Source organism: Cebus imitator, unplaced genomic scaffold (assembly GCF_001604975.1).
Source record: "Cebus imitator isolate Cc_AM_T3 unplaced genomic scaffold, Cebus_imitator-1.0 Scaffold0, whole genome shotgun sequence".
NCBI classification, from domain to species: Eukaryota; Metazoa; Chordata; class Mammalia; order Primates; family Cebidae; genus Cebus; species Cebus imitator.
The window spans coordinates 11026548-11049110 of NW_016107315.1; the positions used below are offsets into that span (position 1 = coordinate 11026548).

The 22563-nt window shown below is 41.3% G+C and overlaps 1 protein-coding gene across 1 annotated transcript in view; it reads right to left on the reverse strand.

The window, feature by feature from the left end:
- Window positions 1–303: 303 nt before the first annotated feature.
- KRBOX1 (KRAB box domain containing 1) overlaps window positions 304–22563 on the reverse strand; it is a 53200-nt gene continuing 30940 nt past the window's right edge. The window contains exons 3-6 of the mRNA XM_037736784.1: window positions 4688–4770; window positions 1705–1831; window positions 985–1098; window positions 304–559 (exon numbers count right to left, since the gene is read on the reverse strand). Coding sequence (XP_037592712.1) covers window positions 450–559; window positions 985–1098; window positions 1705–1831; window positions 4688–4770 — 434 coding nt within the window. The 3' untranslated portion in view covers window positions 304–449. The remainder of the gene's footprint in view (window positions 560–984; window positions 1099–1704; window positions 1832–4687; window positions 4771–22563) is intronic.

Sequence of the window (22563 nt, forward strand, 5' to 3'; positions counted from 1 at the left end):
GATACATGTTACAAAACGGATTAACCTTGAAAACATTATGTTAAGTGAAAGCCAGTGGCAAATCTATAGAAACGAAAAGTAGAAAGTTAGTTTCCTAAAACCAAGAGTTGGGAGATGGGTATGGTGAATGATTCCTAACAGTAGAGGTTTCTAAAGATCTAAAAGTAGACTGCGGAATGCTTGCAAAACTCTGTGAATATTCTAATTCCCACTTAATTGAATACTTTAAATGGATGAATTGCATGAATTGTGATTTGTATCTCCACAAAGCTGTTTAAAAAAGGACATGAGAGCCTGCTTTGCACATCAAAATGAATTATTTTAATGAATGAAAAACATTAAATCTACAGAAACTAGTCTCCAGAAAAAGAAAATGTACATTTGACATCATTTAAGGTGCCTCTTACATCAACTCCTGACTTGGAAAACTGGTATTTAAATGTCAAGAATTAAGCCTTTCTCCTGTCTTCCCAGCATCGATGATTTTGAAGAATTTTTGATTTTATTACACATAACATTGCTTTAGCTAAGTAAGTATATCTTCTCAGTTCCGAGTGTCCTAGAGGGGAGGAAAATCATAACAACTATAAGCTACCTTAAAATATTTCAGTATAAAAACTTTAAAATTTTTACATATTAATTCTGATGAAAAATAATTTTTTCTACTCGTTCTATTGGTCAGTGGACAAGATAATACTGCGCCAAGTTTATCAATTTTCCAAAACTAGAGAAACTGGAAAAAAAGTGATCACAAATGAGCAAGGGATAAAAGCATCCCAGTGTGTGAAATACTGAAGCAGGGTGTTGTGTACTACAGTTTAAAGGGATAAGAAGCAATGAGTAACACATCAGTCAGAAAGAATGTGATTGATGATCCCAATGTACTCCATGATGCTGGGCACAGAGAACACACACCTTTCCTTTCGATGAAATGAAGGCAAAGGAAGAGATGAAGCTGGGGAGGATCCCTCTTGCTTAACTCACCTATAAAGCCTGCTCTCCAGTCCCTCCTGCTCAGGACTCCCTGTGGTTGGGTGAAACAGGGCTCTTTCCCTTGCTCCAGATGAGAGACCAAAGCTGGTTTGGAAGTGGGTGGCACTGCTTGAAGGGAGGAAAACATAACATAATAATGAGCATAGTCACAGGGGTCAAACTCAAGTCCATGGCTCCAAGACAAGCAAGGGAGGTGAGGAGGATAATTCCTGGGTGGGTTAAACGAGAGGTACCCTAAAGAGGTACAGGGAGGTATCCTGGGAAGAAGAGTCAGGAAAGTTCTTCCAAGGAAGCCTGAAATACACTGGAAGGCAGATTTCTATTTAAAGGGAAACAAAATTTTTACCTTCTTTGTCAGAGAATGGAAATCTCCCACTGTGGGAAAAAGACAAATGGCTCTAGGAGTAACTCCCAGAGGGAGACAAAGTGGCTGGGTTCTATCTTTCAAGACAATTTGGAGGTTCAATACTAGGCTAAGAGTATCAAGATATACCTCAAGCCCTACTGTACTCAGAATCACCTCTAAGGCAGGTAGGGAAGGAGGGTAGTTTTTATGATAGAAAAAGAAAGAAAGCCCTTTGCAGGTCAATAAACATCAAGCCTTTCCATACCTGGCAACCTCTGAAATCGCTATTTGGGGTCAGCTTATAATTATAAAAGAGCCCTTCAACCTGAGGGCCCAGGCAGAAACCAGCAGCAGAGAGGCCTTACCTACAAAGGCCACAGCCTCATAGTTCTCCAGCATCACATCCCTGTACAAGGCCCTCTGGTCAGGCACCATGATGGCCCATTCCTTCTTAGTGAAGTACACAGCCACGTCATCAAAAGCCACTGATTCCTGAAACGACAAGTTCCTAGTTTCCCAGACCTCAGTACTTTGGTGCTGGTCAAAACTGTCTATGAGAGACCTGAGAAGGGCACCTATGATGATACATATTCAGTACTGGGTCCTTCACATGCCTGCAGAGTTTTTGTGTGAAATTTAGGTGTGGGGGAAGATGCAGAATTAAAGTTGCCAGAGTTCAGCATACTTTCCCAGTAGCCATAATTACACCTCTGCTATGAGCTTCTAAACATGTGACCTCCACACAGACACTGAACCAGCTGAACAGGAGCCAGGAGTGGGCCTGAGCATGAAAGTATGCATGTGGGGCCAGGTGCAGTGGCTCATGTGTATCATCCCAGCACTTTGGGACACCAAGGCAGGCAGATCACCTGAGGTCAAGAGTTCAAGACCAACCTGACCAACATGGAGAAACCCTATCTCTACTAAAAATACAAAAATTGGCCAGGCATGGTGGCACATGCCTTTAATCTCAGCTACTGGGGAGGCTGAGGCAGGAGAATTGCTTAAACCCAGGAGGTGGAGGTTGCAGTGAGCTGAGATCGCACCATTGCACCCCAGCCTGGGCAACAAGAGTGAGACTCTGTCTCAAAAAAAGAAAAAATAGAAGTGCACATGTGGAAGGAGAACTGATGCCTGAACATAGCTGACATCTTAGCTCTAAGTCCCTCCCCAATTTGTATATATCCCAGTAATTATTTGGGTTACTCATATTACTCCATTTCCCAATTCTACTTTCATTCTAATCCTTCTTTCGTTTTGTTTTTGTTTTTTGTTTTGAGATGGAATTTTGCACTTGTTGCCCAGGTTGGAGTGCAGTGGCATGATCTTGGCTCACTGCAACCTCCACCTCCCAGGTTCAAGTGATTCTCCTGCCTCCTGAGTAACTGGGATTACAGGCATGCACCACCACGCCTGGCTAATTTTGTATTTATAGTAGAGACGGCATTTCTCCATGTTCGTCAGGCTGGTCTCTAACTCCTGACCCAAGGTGATCCACCCACCTTGGCCTCCCAAAGTGCTGGTATTAGGCATGAGCCACTGTGCCCGGCCTCACTCTAATCCTTTCTTGCCTGTCTCTTTGCCCACTATCCCAAGCACAAGGCTTCTCCAATCTGTCAGTGAATTCCCACCCACAGCCCACCTTCAAGCAGAAGTAGTGAGGTTAGAGGGGCATAGGAAAATACTGCTTACTTGGGAAAGACTAGGGTCTAGACCAACTTGGTGCGTAAGGCTAAAGAAAGGCCTAAAAAGGTGGCTATTGGAAGTTTTTAAGCCCTAGAGTTGAGCTCTGTATTTCAGAAATGGAGCTCTAGTGGAAATCGTTTTAACATGGAATATGAGATTAACGGAACCTATGAGCCAGGTGCCAAAGAATGTTTTGTCAATTATCTTTTTGATGTATTTTTAATTACCTTGAAGAAAAGCCCTCCATGTTATATTGTGTTGCAAAATTCCACGTAACTCACGAATAGTGAGTGTCATGGAATACTAGTTCAGACAGAAAATTCAACTAATACAACTGAATAGGATTTTAAAAACAGATACAGACACATATGTTCTTCAAATGTGTGACAAAGTAACTAGAGCAATTCAGTGGGTAAAAGACAGATTTTTCAATATATAATCCTGAGTCAATTGGATACATGTATGGGAGGAAAAAGAAGTTTGACCCATGCCTCACACCTTTAATTTGAGATGAATCACACATCTAAGTAGAAAGTCAAAACAATAAATTTTCTAGAAGAAAGCATAGAATATCTTCGTGATATTTGAGTAAGAAAAGATTTCTTATGCAAAACAAACTGATACAGTGTCTTCATTAAAAATCTGTTTGTTAAAAGATACCATTAGGAAAGTGAAAATGCAAGCCACTGACTGGGAGATTTAATATTACATATATTTGACAAAGGACTTATAAGAAACTATACAATGTGGGAGAAAAAAGGTACAGTGTAATAAAAAATACGAAAAAATATCTGAACAGGGAGTTCACATAAGAGGATATGCCAATAAACTTATGAAATGGTGCTCAGCATCACTGCTTACTGGAGAAGAGGAAATTTTTAAAATCCCAATGAGATACTGCAAACGAATGACAATAAGTGTTGGTAAAGATGTGGAGCAACTGTACACTGCTGGTAGAAATGTAAATTGGAAGAATCATTTCAGAAAATTGTTGGGCAGCATCTACTAAAACTAACCAAATGTGTACCCTATGAGCTATCAATTTTACTCACAGAGATATACCCAAGAGAAATGAAGGTCTGTGTCCACAAAAAGACAAGAATGTTCACTGCATTCTTATTCATGGTAGCCCAAAATGAGAACAACCAAAAGTCCACCTACAGTAGAATGAATAAATAAAATATGCTATTATCACAAAATAAAAAACTACTCAAGTGAAAAAGAACAAATCATTGCTGTGTGCAACGTCGGTGAACTTCACAGACATAATGTTGGGCAAAAGAAGACAGATACAAAAGAATGTATGTTGAATGATTCCACTTATATGAAGTTCAAAAACAAAACTTTCCCATGGTGACAGAGGTCAGAATAGTGGTTAACTTTGGGATGAGCTGTGGATTGCTTGGGAAGCAGTATGAAGGGGCCTTCTGGGGTGCTAATAATGTTCTGTGTCTTTATATGAGTGAGGTCATACAAGTGTACATAGTTCTAAAAAGTGAGCTATACTGTTAAGAATTGTGTTGTGTAAGTTAAACCTCAATGAGAAATGTGCATGTATATAGTGTATATATATATATACGCATATATAAAAGTATTTTATATATTTATGTAAATATGTATATACAGACAGAGATATGTACAGAGACAGAAAAAACAGCTCACCTGGGGCCTGGCTGTTGAGGACACAGTTGTCATCGTCTGACCTCTTTTATTCCTTTCTTGGGTAAAGGTAAAAGACTCAAGTGCTGAAGGTAAAGAAAAAAACATTAATGACAATAACTCTATTGACCATGAGTCCTACATACAACCTCTGACCCATCCTGTTTTGAAGACTAGATAAATTACTGTTCCTTAGTTACTGCTTATTACCAGGGACAACTCTAGTCTCACAAAGGCGAGATAGCAGGATTACAGAGAAATGCAAAAAGGAGGTAGAATCATCCAAGGAATGAGTGATGAAAAAGTGGACTGAGAAGACTATCATTTCAGCTAATCCAGAGAAGATATCATAGGATAGAAAACAGAAAAGGAAACTAGGGTAGACAGTAAACAGAATGTTATAGGCGGAAAAGAAAGTTGGAATTCTGAACAGTTAAGATCCCTGAAATCCCTACAGTACAGATAGGAATGAATTATATAGAAGAAATCCATTAAACACTGTAAGACCTCAGCGTGCTCTTCCTCCTCTGCTACTTAATATTAGAACAAGAGAGTTTCTACAACTGAAGTAATAAAAGTTGAACAGACCTTGAAAATAGTTGATTAGGAATATTTGATGTCTCCCTACAACTATTTTTCCCCTAAATACAAGATATTCAGTTTTATAAAGGTGTTGGGAGTGGGTGATGAGAAAGAAAACACTACCATATTAAAAGAATCCAGCAACTTCATAATGGTCCCAAATACTCCAAGTTCCTAATATTATAGTATAAGGAAACAAAACTTTCATTTCTAAACTGGTTCCAACTCTTATTCTGGGTCATTTAATTAGTTCATCATTAGGAAGTAAGTCTTTTGCCTTTCAAGAGTGAATCATGAATATTTATGCATTAAAAACAGCACCTGAAATACAAAGAGCTGCCATCAGTTGAATCAAAGATATTTTAAAAGCATATAAACAAACACATAAAAGTGCACATACTCATAGACCTTAAGAACAACTTCCATTCCAACTCCATATCTGCAGTTTGCCTTAAGTCTTAGGGTACTGCAACAGCATCAGACAAAAGACTATGCAGCCAGTGCACTGCCCCTCTCTCTCCAATGACTCTTCTTAGTGAATCCAGAAAGTCATTCAGGAAGGTAGAGGAAGTTGAAGGTGTCAGAGAAACAGCTGTCAGGAGAGGCTAGAAACTGCATCTTAGAAGTTACAGGGAGTCCAGGAAGGAGAAATATGTATGAGAGTAAAGAGAAGTACCTTAAAAGAAAACACAATGTAAACCTACACAAGTAATGCTGCTAAATTCATGGATGGTTTCTCTCCAAGGGTAACAAAAGCAGTGATTCATACTGAGCAAATAAGTAACCCTTGTAGTTGTAGAGTCTAATTCTCATGACACTGTCATTATATCAGCAATAAATGTCCCTTACAATGGATACTTAATACGATTAGCATATCAAACAAAAGGACTTAAGCAAAAAGGTCTGATTTGTATAGCTGACAATCTGTGAAAGGGAAATCATCTGGGAATAGAACTACAACAGAGGTCACCCTGCAAAACACAAAGAACATTCCCTATGGAAGTGTTTTCCTATAGGGAAAACTATAGGAGTTGAAGCCTCAACAACAAGCTCCGCTGGAAAACAAATCACACTCCCAACACAATTGACTAATGGCAGTGACATCAAATGTTAACCTATGAACCTTGACAATTATGACAGTGGAGTAAAAATTAAGAGAATGAGAAGAATATAATGAACAACGTGAAGAAGTAAAGAAATCTTTCCACATCTCCAATACTGTACATAGGAAACTATGTTAAATACTGGACACATATTAGGTGCATGATTGATAGATTACTCCTATTAGATTTAACATTCATATGAGCCTATCCAAATCGCAGGGCCCCGTATTTTCCAAAATGGGACATCCTGGGGACAGGTAGGGAATACATTTAAGTATTCTCAAAATTTTGGTTGCTCTCCAACGGTAACGTTTCAAGACCGGTGTACACTATGCCAGGCGAAGATAACTGTTCACCAACCGATTTTCTGGGACCAACTGAAAATGGGGAAATCGTACACTGGCCGAGGGGTAGGGTTGGGGTTTCCGCATCCGGGGCAAAGACGAGGTGGGTGGAACGACCGAGGGGTGTGTTCTGTTGCTAGAATGTCCTGGAGCGTGGACAGTTAAACTTTTTGAGGGTTTCGAAGTTAACACCCGAATGTGTGTCAGTATCCGATTCTGAGTGAGCCGCGGGCTGCCCCGAGTACAGGGAAACGAGGGGTTAAGAGCCTGCGGACAGCGTTCTGGGCCTACCAGCGCCCCTTCTCGACGCTACCGAGCCGAGCCCCGGGATCGACAAGAGGACCCTAGTACCAGCAGTAGCCGTGCCCGCCTCCCTCGGGCCGTTTCCCGTCCTTCTCAGACCCGCTCACCGTGGGTTCCCAGCGGCCTCTGCAGCTTTCCAGCAAGCAGAGATTGTGTTTGCTACTTGTCGAGCCTCACAAACCAAATCTCGCGCGACAAAAAAAGAAGGCGGTGCCGGACGTGCGTCATCACACTGACTGGCCAACCGATACCCTCTCTGGATTTCTCTCTAGGACTCTTGGAGGACTATCTTGGTGCTTCCCTCCTAGTTCCCGTGATAAAAGGGCATGCTGGCGAGACAGGCGCTTGGTGTTCCTCCAGAGTCGGGTTCTGAGTCGAGGCACCTTGCACCTGTCTTTGCATCATCGTGCCAGCCATGATACTGGCTTCCAGTGCCTTTATTACTGTGCTACAATAACTTCAACTACACGTTTTATCCAGAATATGCAAGAAAATGTGAATGGCTTTACGTCACGTAAATTTAGCATTTGGATTGTTATAGCATAATCAATGGACACAGTATACAATCAGGACTTCTCTCGAATTGCTGTAATGATTGCACTCCTAGAATGTGATGTCTTTCAATGTTGCTGACGCCCCTCAGTTCCATACATCACCACTAGCAGAGGATTAGCAATGGACCATGGGCAAAGTGAGAGCAGTCAATTCACCCAAGAAATATTCATTCCCTGTCCAGCAGAGCTTAACACTGTCCCAGGAAATCATAGCACCACTGTATCGATCAGAGGTAAAAATAAATACATAAATAAATAATAACTACCATGATGAAAAACCTGTTGAAAGCCCTTAGAGGAAATAGGTGTGGCCACCCCAGAGAACTTCCTGACATGTTGTGCCAGAGCCTGTGGAGGTCGTAGAGTACCTACCTTGATGCTAACAGTAAAGAGTGTGAAGAATAAAGGACATTTGCTCCCACCTCCATTGTCCGTGGGTGTTGTAGATCACATGCAACATCACTGTAGGAAGATAAATGAACCAAGGCTGACACAGGGGCCCGTGCATGCAGCTCACATCCAAGGGTTGGCAGTCGACCCATAATAGCCCAGAGCCCTGAATTCACCCTGTGCCTAGCATAAGTGAAAGCTATTCTAGTAGCTCAGTCTATTTTCTTTATTTTTCAGTGTTTTTAAAAGTGTGATTCCTTTTGAAAAATCAAGAAATTCACCTTCTCATGATGTAGAAAACTGAAAAGAGCATGGCCCCACCATTACAACAACAAAAACAGCCAGATAATCTAAAATTTCCTCTTGACTACATCAGAAAGCTAAGATCTGGGGGCAAATTTATCTAAAATCTAATATAAGATAAGCACTTGTTTACATAGGACAGATGCTACTGGATGCCATGTAAGCTGTTAAGAAGAAATCAGCTAAAATGTTTAGTGAGTTGCTGAGGTCCAAGTGTTGGTTAGCCTGAGAATATAGACTATAGAACTCTTGTGAACCACAGACACAAGAATAATTTCCACCCACTTGCATATTCTTCAAATGGACATCATCAAATCTGTGCACACATACATACATATGATCGAAGGTAAGGCAAGAAGAATCTTATAAAAACCTCCCCCCTAAAAAAGACATGAATCCCCATCCAGGTCCTTCTCCCCTATTTCCCCTACAGAACAAAAGCCCTAAGCCTCTGAGAATGAAGAAGCAAATCCTGTCACCCTTAGGGACTGGTTAAGATCCGATGGAACTGAGGGGAAGAAAGAGAACAAAGGTCTCTATTCATGAGGTAGGAGTAGAATTACATCCTGGGTCCAGACCATGGAAGTCTTCTACAGCCGGGGATAGGGCAACATCACTTAATAGACCCCACCCTTAAGTCTCAGAGACATGGTACCTACCTAAGATTAAAGCTGAATCACAACAGAAAATGCCATCTCTCCTACCATCATCAAAATAGCAAATACTGAGTTACTAAGAACAGCAATCTACTGCTAAAAGAGAGATAAGAACATGGAGAAAGACCCTCTCTGAGGCACAGGATTAAAGGGAAGGCCTAAAGGTGAGGGTGGTACAAACATTGAGAAAATCTCTGTTAAAACTCAACGTAACACTGGAAGAATTCAAAGCCTATGGATAACCACAGCAACAAAAACATCTAAATACAGTTTAACTCCTGATTAGATCAACTCAGCCCTCCACAATAAAGATCTACCAAAAGAAAAAGTATGCCCATTTTTGCCTTAGTCTCCATTATACTACACAAGATTTTGAACATGTGACAAAAAAAAATGTACAAGACATACAAAAAAGGCCAAAAAAAATCAAAAGATAAAATAGTAAACAACAGATGTTGAAATATGAAAAAGCATTAAAATAACTAAAATTAATATGGCAAGGGCTTAGTGGAAAAGACAGTCAGATAGGTAGTTTCAGCAAAGAAAACGAATATATGAAAAAGAATCAAATGAAAATTTTAGAAATAAAAAACATGGCTCTGGAGATGACAAACACCCACAAGGGACTCATCAGTGGATTCAATTCAACCAAGAAAAAAATTAGTGAACTTGAAAACTGTTCAGTAGAAATTACCCAAGCTGAAACACAAACAAAAAAATTACACACACACACACACACACACACACACACACACACACACACGCAGAGAGAGAGAAAGAGAATTGAGTATCTGAGAGCTGTGAGACAATATCAAATGGTCTAACCTACATGTAACTGGAATCCCAGAAGAAAAGTATATGTATTTGTGGTATGTATGTGTATGTAAAGATATGGGTATATACTATATGTACATATATGTGTATATAAATATATATACATACATGAATATTTGAATGCAGCCAGAGGAAAAAAGACACATTACATACAGAAAAACACAAATAAGAATTACAACCAATTTTGCATCAGAAACCACGCCAGCCAGAGATAATATAGTAACATCTTTAGAGTGCTGATGGTAGGTCGGAGGAAGGTCAGGGACTTGTCAACCCAGAATTTTATATTCGGCAAAAATATCTTCCAATAATGCAGGAGAAATAAAGACTTTTTCAGATAAACAAAACAAAATTCATTGCCACCAGATCTGTACCACAAGAATTGTCAATGGGTATTCTTCAGGCAGATTGACTATGATACCAGACAAAAACTTGGATGTACACAAAGAAACTAAGACCTCTAGAAATGTCAAGAAATGAAAGTAAATATAAAATTAACTTTTTTTCTTATTTTAAAAACTACTCTAAAAAATAAGTCACTGTGTAAAGCACAAATAATATCAAGGTACCATGTTAATAGCATATATAAAAATAAAACATGACAAAAAATAGCACAAATGTTGGGAGGGAAGGTTTGGCAGTTTGTGTTGTAAAACCCATACACTACATGAGAAGTGACATAATATTATTTGAAAATAAATTCTAATTGTAGATGTATATTGTAAGCTCTAAGAATATGCATTAAAATTTTAGTAGAAATAATAAATTAATTATGGGGCTAACATGAAATCACAAAAAATCCTTAATTCAAAAGAAGATTTAAAAGAGAGAGAGAAAAAAAAAACAAAGAACAGATAGAATAAATACAAACACAAATGATAGATTTTAATCCAGTCACATCAATAATTACATTAAAAATAAGTGCTCTAAATGCACTAATTAAAAGACAGAGGCCAGTTGCAGTGGCTCACACCTGTAATCCCAACACTTTGGGAGGCTGAGGCTGGCAGATCATTAGGTCAGGACTTCAAGACCAGCCTGACCAACATGGTGAAACTCCATCTCTACTAAAAATACAAAAATCAGCTAATCATGGTGGCACATTCCTGTAATCCCAGTTACTTGGGAGGCTGAGGCAAGAGAATTGCTTGAACTAGGACCCTGGAGGCGGAGGTCAAAATGAGCTGAGATCGTGCCACTGCACTCCAGCCTGGGCTACAGAGCAAGACTCCATCTCAAAAAAACAAACAAACAACAACAAAAGACAGAGAATGTAAGATCTGATTTTTTTAAAAAAGCAAGAATCAACTGCATGCTGCAAACAAGAAACATGCTTTAAATATAAACACATACAAAATATATATATATATATAAAACTATAAATATATATATATATATATATATATATAAACACATAGAAAAATGTTAAGTAAAAAGATGGATAAGCTTGTAGGTAACCTGTAATTATCCTATTCAACCTAGTTGTTTCTACTGAATGAATGTACAGAGTAGGCGTTTGACTCTGAAAGGTAAATAGGAGCAGGGTGTTTGAGGAGGAACCAAAGTTAAAGTACCACAAGATTGACAGTGAGTTTACAGTTTTTTCTCCTCATATTCCCTAGCCTGAACTATACATAGCCCAAATTCTGGAAGTGTGCATCATCAGAGACAGAAGTAAGGGAGAAGCCCTCTAGTTCTATAATAGCTCAAGGAGTTGAAAGTAGTCATCTGATGCTCTGGAAGAGAATGGAAATCCTCTGATTTCTTTTCTTTGTACTTCCATGCCCCAGTCCCAAGTAATCTGTGCTGGGGTTAGAAGCAAGAGTAATGGGTGTTGTACAAAACCTAAAACTCAGAGAGAGTAAGCATCTTCCTCTCTGACCAGAGGAGCTGTGATCTCAAGAGGGTGAGAGAAACTCAAGCTGCATTTTTTGTTTCTCCATCCTCTCACTGCTTAGTGTGATCGTAACAGAGTAGCATACAGTTTCAATTGCAAAAGGTTTATAGCAGAGATGGCAAGATAAAGCCTCAGCTTTGTACCTGGAGTATCAGAAAAGAGGGCATGGGCCAGGCGCAGTGGCTCACACCTGTAATCCCAGCACTTTTGGAAGCTGAGGCAGGCAGATTACTTGAGGCCAGGAGTTTGAGACCAGCCTGGCCAACATGGCAAAACCCCATCTCTACCAAAAATACAAAAATTAGTTGGGTATAGTGGTGGGTGCCTATAATCCCAGGACTCGGGGCCCTGAGGCATGAGAATCGCTTGAACCTAGGAGGAGGAGGTTGTAGTGAACCGAGATTGCCCCACTGCACTCCAGCCTGGGCAACAGAGTGAAACTCTTTCAAAAAAAGAAAGAAAAGAGGAGCACAAATAGACAAGAAACTGCTAGCAAAAGAGAAGGTGGAAGTCAGTAAAACAATCAGTGAAAGTTATTTATAAACACCTGGGTTTACTCCTGAGCTGCACATGCGTGGACCTGACCCCCAACAGCATAAACAGAACTGAATATGGACCACATCACCCCCAAGTCCCAGAATCGTCACTTGGTAGCCTGCATAGGGGACAGACATGGATAGTTTTACAAAAATTTTTGAAAAATGAACTGATTTTAGGATAAAAAATCAAAGAAAAATGGCCACATTTTGTGCCCTGAACCCAACAGGGTTGAATTACTGCTTTAAAAAAAAAAATAGCACCGTACTCAAAATTTAAACATGCTTCAGGGTCTCATAAGACAGCATTCAAAATGCTTAGGATACAATAAAAGACTACTCAATACAAAAACATACCCAGAAAAAATATTGTTTCATTGAAAAAAACAATCAACAGATGCCAATGTTGAGATGACACAGATGTTAGAATTATCTTACAAAGACTTTGAAGCAGCTATTACAAACATATTCAAACAAGTAAGGGTAGGCACTCTTGAAATTCATGCAAAGACAGAAAACCCCACCAAACAAATAGAAAACAAAAGAAAAACCAAATAAAAATTTTAGAGCAAAAAACATAATAAACAAGAAACTCACTGTATGGGGTCAATGACAGAATGGAGAGGACAGAGAAAAGAAACAGTGAACTTGCAGATAGATTCATAGAAATTATCTAATCTGAAAAACAGAGGAAAAAAGATGAAAAAATGCAAAGTGCCTTGGGCATCTACGAGGACAACATCAAAAGGTCTAACATTCTTGTCATCAGAATCTCAGAAGGGGAAGAGAAAGAGTGTGATGTAGAATGAATAGCTGCAGAAACAAAGGCTGAAAACTTTCCAAATTTGCTGGAAAAACATAAACCTAAAGATTCAAGCTTAGCAAACTCCAAATAGGATAAACACAAACCCAGGCCTAAATACAATATAATCAAATGAAAAAATTAAAAAATATTTAAAAGCTGAGCACAATGGCTCATGCCTGTAATGCCAGTACTTTGGGAGGCCAAGATGGGGGGACTGCTGAAGTCCAGGTGTTTGAGACCAGCCTGTGCAGCATAGCAAGATCCTGTCTCTACAGAAAAATTCTAAAAATTAGCTGGGAGTAGTAGCACATTCCTGTATCCCTAGCCGTTCAGGAGGCTGAGGTGGGAGGATTGCCATGGTTGCACCACTGCACTCCAGCCTGGCTGTCTCAAAAAAAAAGAAAAAACGTGAAAGCAGTCAGAAAAAAACAATGCATTATTTATAGGGGAACAGTGATTCACATCACTCTAATTTAAATGGAACAGTATCTTTTTTTAGTTTTTGAGACAGGGTCTCACTCTGTCACCCAGGCTAGAGTTCAGTGGCACAATCTTGGTTCACTGCAAACTCCACCTCTCAGGTTGAAGTAATACTCCCACCTCAGCCTACCAGGACTACAGGTGTGCACCACCATGCCTTACTAACTTTTGTATTTTTTGTATTTTTTTGTAAAGACAGGGTTTCACCATCTTGGCTGGGCTGGTCTTGAACTCCTGGCCTCAAATGATCCACCCTCCTTGGCCTCCCAAAGTGTTGGGATTACAGGAGTGAGCCATCATGGCTGGCCATAAATGGAACAATATTTTTAAAGTGCTAAAAGAAAAGAATTGTCCAACCCAAAATTCTATGCTCAGTGAAAATATCCTTCAGTCAGAAAAAAAAAATGAATTATTTATAGAGGAACAATGATTCATATCACTCTAATTTAAAATGGAGCAATATTTTAAAGTTCTAAAAGAAAATAATTGTCAATCCAAATTTCTGTGTTAACTGAAAATATCCAAGGGCCAGGAGCAGTGGCTCGTACCTGTAATCCCAGCACTTTGGGAGGCCAAGGCCAGCAGATCCCATGAGGTCAGGAGTTCAAGACCAGCCCAGCCAACATGGCAAAACCCCATCTCTACTAAAAACACAAAAATTAGCCAGGCCTGGTGGCGTGTGCCTGTAACCCCAGCTACTTGGGAGGCTGAGGCAGGAAAATCCCTTGAACCCAGGAGATGGAGTTTGCAGTGAGCCGAGATCATACCACTGCACTCCAGCCTGGGCGACAGAGCAAGATTCTGTCCAAAACAAAGAAAGAAAGAGAGAGAGAGAGAGAGAGAGAGAGAGAGAGAGAGAGAAAGAAAAGAAAAGAAAAAGAGAGAGAGAAAGAAAGAAAGAGAAAGAAAGAGAAAGAAAGAAAAAGGGAAAGAAAGGGAGAAAGAGGGAGGGAGGGAGGAGAGGGGAAGGGAGGGGAAAGGAAGGAAAGAAGGAAAGAAGGAAGGAGAGAAAGAAAGAGAGAGAGAAAGAGCAAAGATCCTTCTGAATATTTTTCAATGTTTTACTTTTTCAGGGTGGTCTTACTCTGACAAACCTCTAAAAATAGCAAACCAATCCCAGCGCTCACAACTCCTTTCCTTCAAGCATATATGATTTATTCATTTTGCTTATTGTCTTTTTCTCCTGACAGTATGAACTCTCAGTCAACTCACTGCTCTGTCCTCAGCATCTGGCACTTAATAGGCACTTGGGAAGTACTGTGTCACAATAGACACCTGTAAGATACAGAAATATAGTGTAGGGTGACCACACATATAGTAGTGTGTAGACTATGTATTGTGGTCACCCCACTGACACAGCATGGTCTCTCACTCAAAATTTGGTTTGGATGTCTACATTTAAGATATCATTCTCACAGCAAGCAGGTAGAAAAAGATTTGCTACTCCCATAATGAGTACTGGCAGGCTTCCAAACCGCTCTGAATGGATTGAGACAGCAGGGGAAAGGCTCTGGTTTCGGGTTCTATGGTGTTTGGAAGGTGGAGCTGAAGTGAGGGTTTCTCCACATGGGGGAGGTGAGGAAAGCAGCACGAGGTTTTTTTATCAGCTTGCCCAGATATGAAGCAAATGGATAAGGAGGAGTGATAGTGCTTGAAAGCTGTCAGCAATCAAACATCAAAAATGGAGACAGACTCCTTTCACTATGTAACATGCAGTGTGGTCTTAGCATTTGCTGGTTATCTGGCTGCTGGGACAGACAAGTAAGTGTCTGTTAAACTCACATACACTCACCAACTATCATTGTAACTACGCACCCTAGTGCAGGGAAGCCTGAAGGCTATGGCAAAATCCGAGGCTAGAACATTTGAAGGCTCATTACACACTTCCAAAAATAAATGGGATCATCTCTCTCCATATGCCATTTGTCTATATACACTGCCAAAGTGAAAACCAAACCTTATCACCTCCTTGCTCAATCACCCCCAGTGCCTCCAGTCCCTCACCCGAGGATTCAGGGCTCCACAGTATGCCCCAACTCATCTCCAACCTGGCCTCCCTGACCTCCCTGCCCTCACATTTCACTGTAGCCACACTTAAATTTCATCTGTGCCATAAACATGTTCCTGCCTGTGCCTGTTCTTTCTGCAACGCCTGCCTGCCCTTCCTTTCTCTCTATACATATCCCCATTGCAAAATGTTCAGATGTCATTTTCTCTGTGAGTCTTTACCAAGACCTAAAACTAAATAACTTCCTTCCCCTAAATAAACCTATTAAAAACTCAATCTACCCATCCCACTTACAGAAGTTCTTTTTACAGTTCCAGGTATTACAGACATTTGGTGCCTCTAAGAAAACACTTTAAGTAGTCTCTCAAAATGTGTTTCCCTTGTTGACAGAGATAAAACAACAAGAAGAAAATCCTTGTATTTAACTGATCAGATGAATGTCCAGAATAAAGGGATTTCCCAGATGCTTTTGCATCTAGACATGGCCACAAAATGTGAAACTGATGAGCATGTGAATCAGGACTCAGCAATGGTGAGCTATCTTGGGCCACACACCTCTGTTCAATCTGCCATTGGCTTTCCTCCACACTTACAGCAGAATCCAAAGTAATTAACATGGCCTACTGGGTCCTGTATGAACTGACACCTGGCTCTGTCATTGATGTCATTTTCTCCTATAATAGTTTCCTGGGGCTGCTATAACAAAATACTGGAGGCTGGGTGGCTTAAACAACAGAAATTTATTTTCTCACAGTTCTGGAGACTGGAAGTCCAAGATCAAGGTGCTGGTAGAGTGGGTTTCCCCTGAGCCCTCTCTCCTTGGCTTGCAGATGGCTGCCTTCTTGATGTCTCTTCATATGGCCATCTCTCTGTGTATGTGCACCCCTGGTGTCTCTTCTCTGTGTGTCCTAATTCCTGCTTCTTATTTTATTTATTTTTTTTTTTGGAGACAGATTCTCATTCTGTTGCCCAGGCTGGAGTGCAGTGGTGCTATCTTGGCTCACTGCAACCTCCAACTCCTGGGCTCAAGAAATTCTGCCTCAGCCTCCCCAGTAGCTAGGGTTACAGGTGCCCACCACCATGCCTGACTAATTTTTGTATTTTTAGCAGAGGTGGGGTTTCACCATGTTAGCCAGGCTAGTCTCAAACTCCTGACCTCAAGTGGTCCACTCACCTTGGCTTCCCAAAGTGCTGGGATTACAGATGTGAGCTACCCTGCCTGGCCCTAATCCTCTCTTATAAGGACAACTGTCAGATTGGATTAGGGCACACTCTAATGGCCTCATTTTAATTTAATTACCCTTTAAAGGCCCTGTGTCCAAATACAGTCACATTCTGTGGCATCAGGGGTTTGGGCTTCAACATATGAATTTTTGGAGGACACAGTTCAGTCCGCCTCCCATACTGTGAACCCATTCCACTCCTAGGCATTGCTATCTCAATGTCTCTCTCTCTGCTTGGACACTGCAGGCATGCTCCTTCCTGCCTCAGGCCCTTTCTATTTGCTATTCCCTCTATCTAGAACGCTATGCTCCCACTCATCAGCACATCTTGCCCCCTATCTTACTCTAGTCTCTGGTTCAAATGTTCCCTCATCAGAATTTGTCTTTGACTGCTTGATGTATCCCTCTCTATTCCCTTCCCCTGTTTTGCTGTCCTTCAAAGCACTTACTATTACTTGGACAATTTATACATGGTGGGGTTCTCCCTGTGTTAAAAGTACACCTGGGATTTGTTTTAATTGGTTATAGTAATTGACAGACAACAAAACAACTGCCTTTGAAAGAAGAATTTACTACATACAGCTCTCAAGGGGAGGGGCATTCCACACCATGTGTAGCTACATGGGGAAGCACTGGGCCAGGAGGCAGAGAAGTGAAGCAAAAGCATAGGAAAAGCCTTTATTATATACTGGCAGAAGCTGTTAGATGGGAATATCCTCTTTTGGGAAGGAAGTGAGACACAGATATGGGGGTCTGTGGTTAGAAGTTTTTAATATTCACACCCCTGTGAAAGCCTTACTGCAGGAGACATAAACAACTTTGGCCTTTAGTTTGACCCTGTGATCAATGAATGCCAAATTATCAATTATATAATCAATAAATGTTGGTTAGAACCTCTCACATTTTATTGTTTTGCCAATATATTCAAATATTGGTTTAATAAGGGAACAGATTCCCATATAACTGGTTTAGTTTGCCCTTCATGTATTTCCATGCCCTAAAGGTATCTCTTGCTGCCACCACTCTGTTTCCAGGCTTCATCCTGTCCTTTCAGGCCAGGTGCACTTCTGTGCATCTATCTCATCCTACCTCGGACCTCTCAAAGGTTATCCTGCTGGTTAATACAGATGGATACATCTTCGCCTTTGAACACAGATTCAGTGAAATGCCTCTGTTGACTTACTTTAAAACTCAAGTGAACAGAAGTTTGAAGGAACCTAACCTCACCCAAGGCCTGGCTATAAAGGACAAACCTGTCAATCTCTGGGTTAATTCCTTTCATTGAGAAAAGTATGATTGTCATGAGCTGAAGGCAGAGAAAGATACATCAGCAAGACTGGACTGATCACAACTTCTGTATAGAACCTCTACCCCAGGCTCTATTTTAATATTTAATATTGTATATTGGTGGCATGATTCTGTGCTCACAAAAGGGAGATAACAGGCACCTATCAGAATGCTGAGGTGAAGCACAGATGAATTTAGGAAGAAACCTGAGAATACTGTAAGTTGCACAGATCCAGATCCATAATCACAAGATCACAGGATCGCAGGAGAGGAGAGTGGGGGAGTCAATAGATACAGGATTTATAAGCCAAGAAAAAAAAATGGAGCCCCAAACTGTGAAATCCAAGGAGGGGGTCATGTGAACCCCAATTTATAGCCAGTTGGTCAGAAGTATAAGTGACAACCTACTACTTGTGATTGGCACCTGAAATGGGAGGCAATCGTGTGGGACTTAACATGTGGGAAACTACCCTGCTCCAGGTAGCGTCGAATTGAGTCAAATTGTAGGACACCTAGTTGGGTTTTGCTGGAAAACTGATTGTTGGTGGAATGAAACTCTTATACATTTTGGTGATCAGAGGTGAATTGTTGTATTAATTGGTATGAGACTAGGAAAAACATTGGTTTTTCCTGTCTCTCAGAGAATAGAAGTTTCCAAGAGAAGCATCAGAAAAGTAGAAGGTTGAGAACAACAAACCACAAGCCCTAGGCTCCAAACTAGGGCCAAGTGCAAAAGAAGGGTATAATTGTGAAATGGCCCTCCTCTCCACTTCTGCAGCTCCAGTGATGCCGTTCCTACTCCTTGTCACGCTGGAATGGTTGAGGATGAATATGATCCCCTCGAAATGGAGTGAGTCCCTGGTAAGGCAAAGTGGCTGTCTCAGATTCTGCTTATTGGAGAAATTTCCCTTTTCTTGGTTCTCCAAGCTCATATCTTAAAGGAACATGAGGAAGGAGACTCATTGAGAGAGTTGAAGGGGACGCTGTTCTGACTTAACAGACCATTTCCTTTTGGCATGATATTGGGGACCTGGAACTCTTAGTTGACTGCATTAAACAGAATGCTTTTACTTATAAGAGAAAAATATGAATTATAGGTATAACCATAAGGCAAATTTATTGGTTCATTTAACAAAAATCTCTACAGGTAGTTCAGCTTTCAATGTGGCTTGATCCAATAGTTCATGTTGGCGTTAGTGCCGGCGGTGCTACAGCTGCATTTCTCTGCAATTCTTTTGACTCTGTTTCCTTCTTGCCCTCATAGTGACAAGAAAGTTAGCTACCTCTTGCTTCTGGAGCCATATGTAGGAGGCTCCACATATAGTTATGCAGTTTTTCCAGGAAGAACATAGGGGCAGAAATCCAAACTGTTCTGTTTGGCAAGCTGTGGTGCAAGCTGTCTGCACCCATAAGTAGGGTCAACTTTGCTTAGTACAGAGACTCCAAGCTTGAACTTATGGGGCTGCACCTGCCCGGAGGAGTGCTTAGTACAGAGACTCCAAACTTGAACTTATGGGGCTGCACCTGCCCGGAGGAGTGCTTAGTACAGAGACTCCAAACTTGAACTTATGGGGCTGCACCTGCCCAGAAGAGTGCTTAGTTCTCATTACTTCCACCCAGATCCAGCACCTTTTTCAGTCCAGACTGTACTTTAATTTATTTTTCCACAGGGAAGTCTTCTTTCTAATTTGAACAAAGGCAGTATATAGGCTAGTAATGGCCATGGCTACATGCTATTCAATTTAAATCCAGGGCAAAGAGATGGAATTTCTCCCTTAAACTATTTTTTAGAGTCCTGAGCTTCACTCTTGGAGAAACCCTGGTCACATGCCCATCCCTAACCAATAAATGTAGCAAAAGAAATGGGACTATCTGAATTGATTTAAGTCAGTCAGGGCTTAAATCTGGTACCTATCCTATAGGTACCTATAGACCCTATACCAGGGCCTATCCTGATAGCTGGTAGTGTAGTTAAACCCACTTTATATGGCTTTGTAATGTGGGTACCTGTTAAAAAGAATAAAAGTAAGACTGAATGCTGGAGGAGCAACCATCAAATCCACTACATCACCTACTATCGATTGCAGGGAAGTGAAAAGCATCTGTTAGCTACTGAGCAGGACCAGAGATTTTGTTAAGTTTTTTTTTTAATGTGGCCTTCCTGATTTTGTAGTTTTGGTCTTTAAGCAATAGGATTAGGGGTTTGCCCCTATCCTCCTACATCTCAATTACATAACTTCTGTTTCAGCAGTGGCTTCAGAGAAGTTTGAAAAATTAAACTGGTGAGAAAACGCAGAGTCTCATACCTCCAGACGCTGCCTCAGTTACCGGTGTTTTAGGACAAGAGCAGTATTGCATCAGTAAGGCAGAGGGTGAACAGCAATGGCTGTTTAGGAGAAATTGTATTGATTTTCTATTCCCATTTATGTGGCTCCTCTTTAATATCTTCTAGTGCTTTTACTTACTTTGACTAGGAGAGAAAATTAACTTTGCCGGTAGGCAGAGTGACTGACTTTACAAATGATTTGATCACCCACTATAGACAAAGTCTTTCTCTTAATAAATTTGTGTTCCATCCCCTGGTGTTCCCGCTATGCTGAAATGTATTCATCCTTTGTCACAGATTTTTGCTTGTTTGCTTGTTTTTTCTAGATCCAATCCTAAACTCAGAGGTAGCACGTTTTTAAAGGCTCCAAGAAATGACTAACACACTTCCAGATGTTGTTGGTCTATACAAGGTTTCTCCACAGCAGCACTGTTGGAATTTGGGACCAGACAATTCTTTTTTGTGATATGACAAGAAAAAAAGTCACATAGATAGAGTAAGGAGTCTGGAAGTTACCTCAGAAAGATAGGAAGTTATCCATTAGAGAATCTGGAATTCAGAGTATATTTTCATCAAGCTTGATAAGTGTGTCACGATGATAGAGACAGGAGACAGCCGAATGCCGCCACAGGGGGCTTGCCTAAACATGCCCACTGTGAAAAATTCTGTCCCTCAACACGTGTGCAGTAAGGGAAATAAATTAATGCGGAGCGGCTCAGACTAAAGGCACGTATATGCACTGGGAGAATGGGGGTGGAGCCACCAGGAATTTATGCCTTGTTTAGGGGGAGGAGCCTGGCCTCTTCAGCTAGGGTGTGATGGCCTGTTACCCAATCTGTAAGGTGGAAAACCTACATGCAGACCCCCTCTTTTTGCTGAGAATTTTCCTTTTCTCTAAATAAATTCTGCCCTCTTAGCTTTCCAATGTGTCTGCATGCCTAATATTTCATGAGACAAGAACCTGGATTTTAGCTGAACTAAGGAGCAAAAAATTCTGCACTACTTTGGTGGTCGGAACAGGGACATGAGGAAAGGTGAGGAAGATGTGGACCCAAAAATCTGATTTCCTTTCACTTCTGAGCTTTCTCACCCTCAGACTTCTTCTGAAGGTAGCGGAAACTGCAGTCTTCCTCCCCTCGGCTGTCATTCTCAGAGGCTGGACTCAGTCCAGCCCAGTATTTTCTAAGGCATTTTCCTTATTTGGGGGGAACCTGAATGGCACCTACCTTTTCTTTCACAATATTGGGAGCGTTCCACCCCCACCTTAGTAACCGCAGGTACGCACACAGGATGGACAGGTGAGCGGCAGCTCCACGACCCTTCTCCTCTCCCAGTTGGGACTGGGGTGCAAGGCCCAAGGGCCCCATGTGGCTGGCTGGCCAGAGTTCCCTGCCATGCTCCCACAGTGCCTTCCCCTCCCCCAGCCAAGGGGTCCAGCTCAGTCCAACAGCAATAAAAAGTTTGTCTCCCTGTTGAGAAATCCATTAGCATAAGAATAAGAGGATTTTCCCCCAGGTATCTGTCCCACCCTGCATGTAAACTGTTCTTATTTTTTCCTTTTCTCCACCTTGTTGGCAGTTAACACAGCCCTGCACTTAAGCTGTTTTTTTTTTTCCCTTTCCTCCACCCTGTCAAGAATTAGCTTTTATGCAAGAGGTTTTTTTTTTTCCTTTTAGAAGACATTTTACTAGGTCAGGACCCAAATGCACAAGACACCCTTTTCTCTCCCTTGTTGGAGGAGGACTCAATTCCACAGCTTCATCTTAGCATTTGGCTTATGATAAGGAGTCCATGTAATCCCGAGACATATTTTTGCCCCAAATTCAATTTCAAGCTTCTACTCTTGGAGGCTACAGACAGCAGGGAGAACAGGGTATACATGGGTAAGAGTGGATAATCCCACCACCTAGGCCTCCCTGTTAACATGATGAAAACTGCACTGACACCCATGGGCAGCACCCTTCTGTGCTCACCAGGACTTGGGGATATAAGAATGGAAGAAGTAGGCTGGGCGCAGTGGCTCACGCCCGTAATCCCAGTACTTTGGGAGGCCAAGGCAGGTGGATCACGAGTTCAAGAGATCGAGACCATCCTGGTCAACATGGTGAAACCCCGTCTCTACTAAAAATACAAAAAGCCCGCTATGGTGGCGCATGCCTGTAATCCCAGCTACTCGGGAGGCTGAGGCAGGAGAATTGCCTAAACCCAGGACGCGGAGGTTGCGGTGAGCCGAGATTGCGCCATTGCA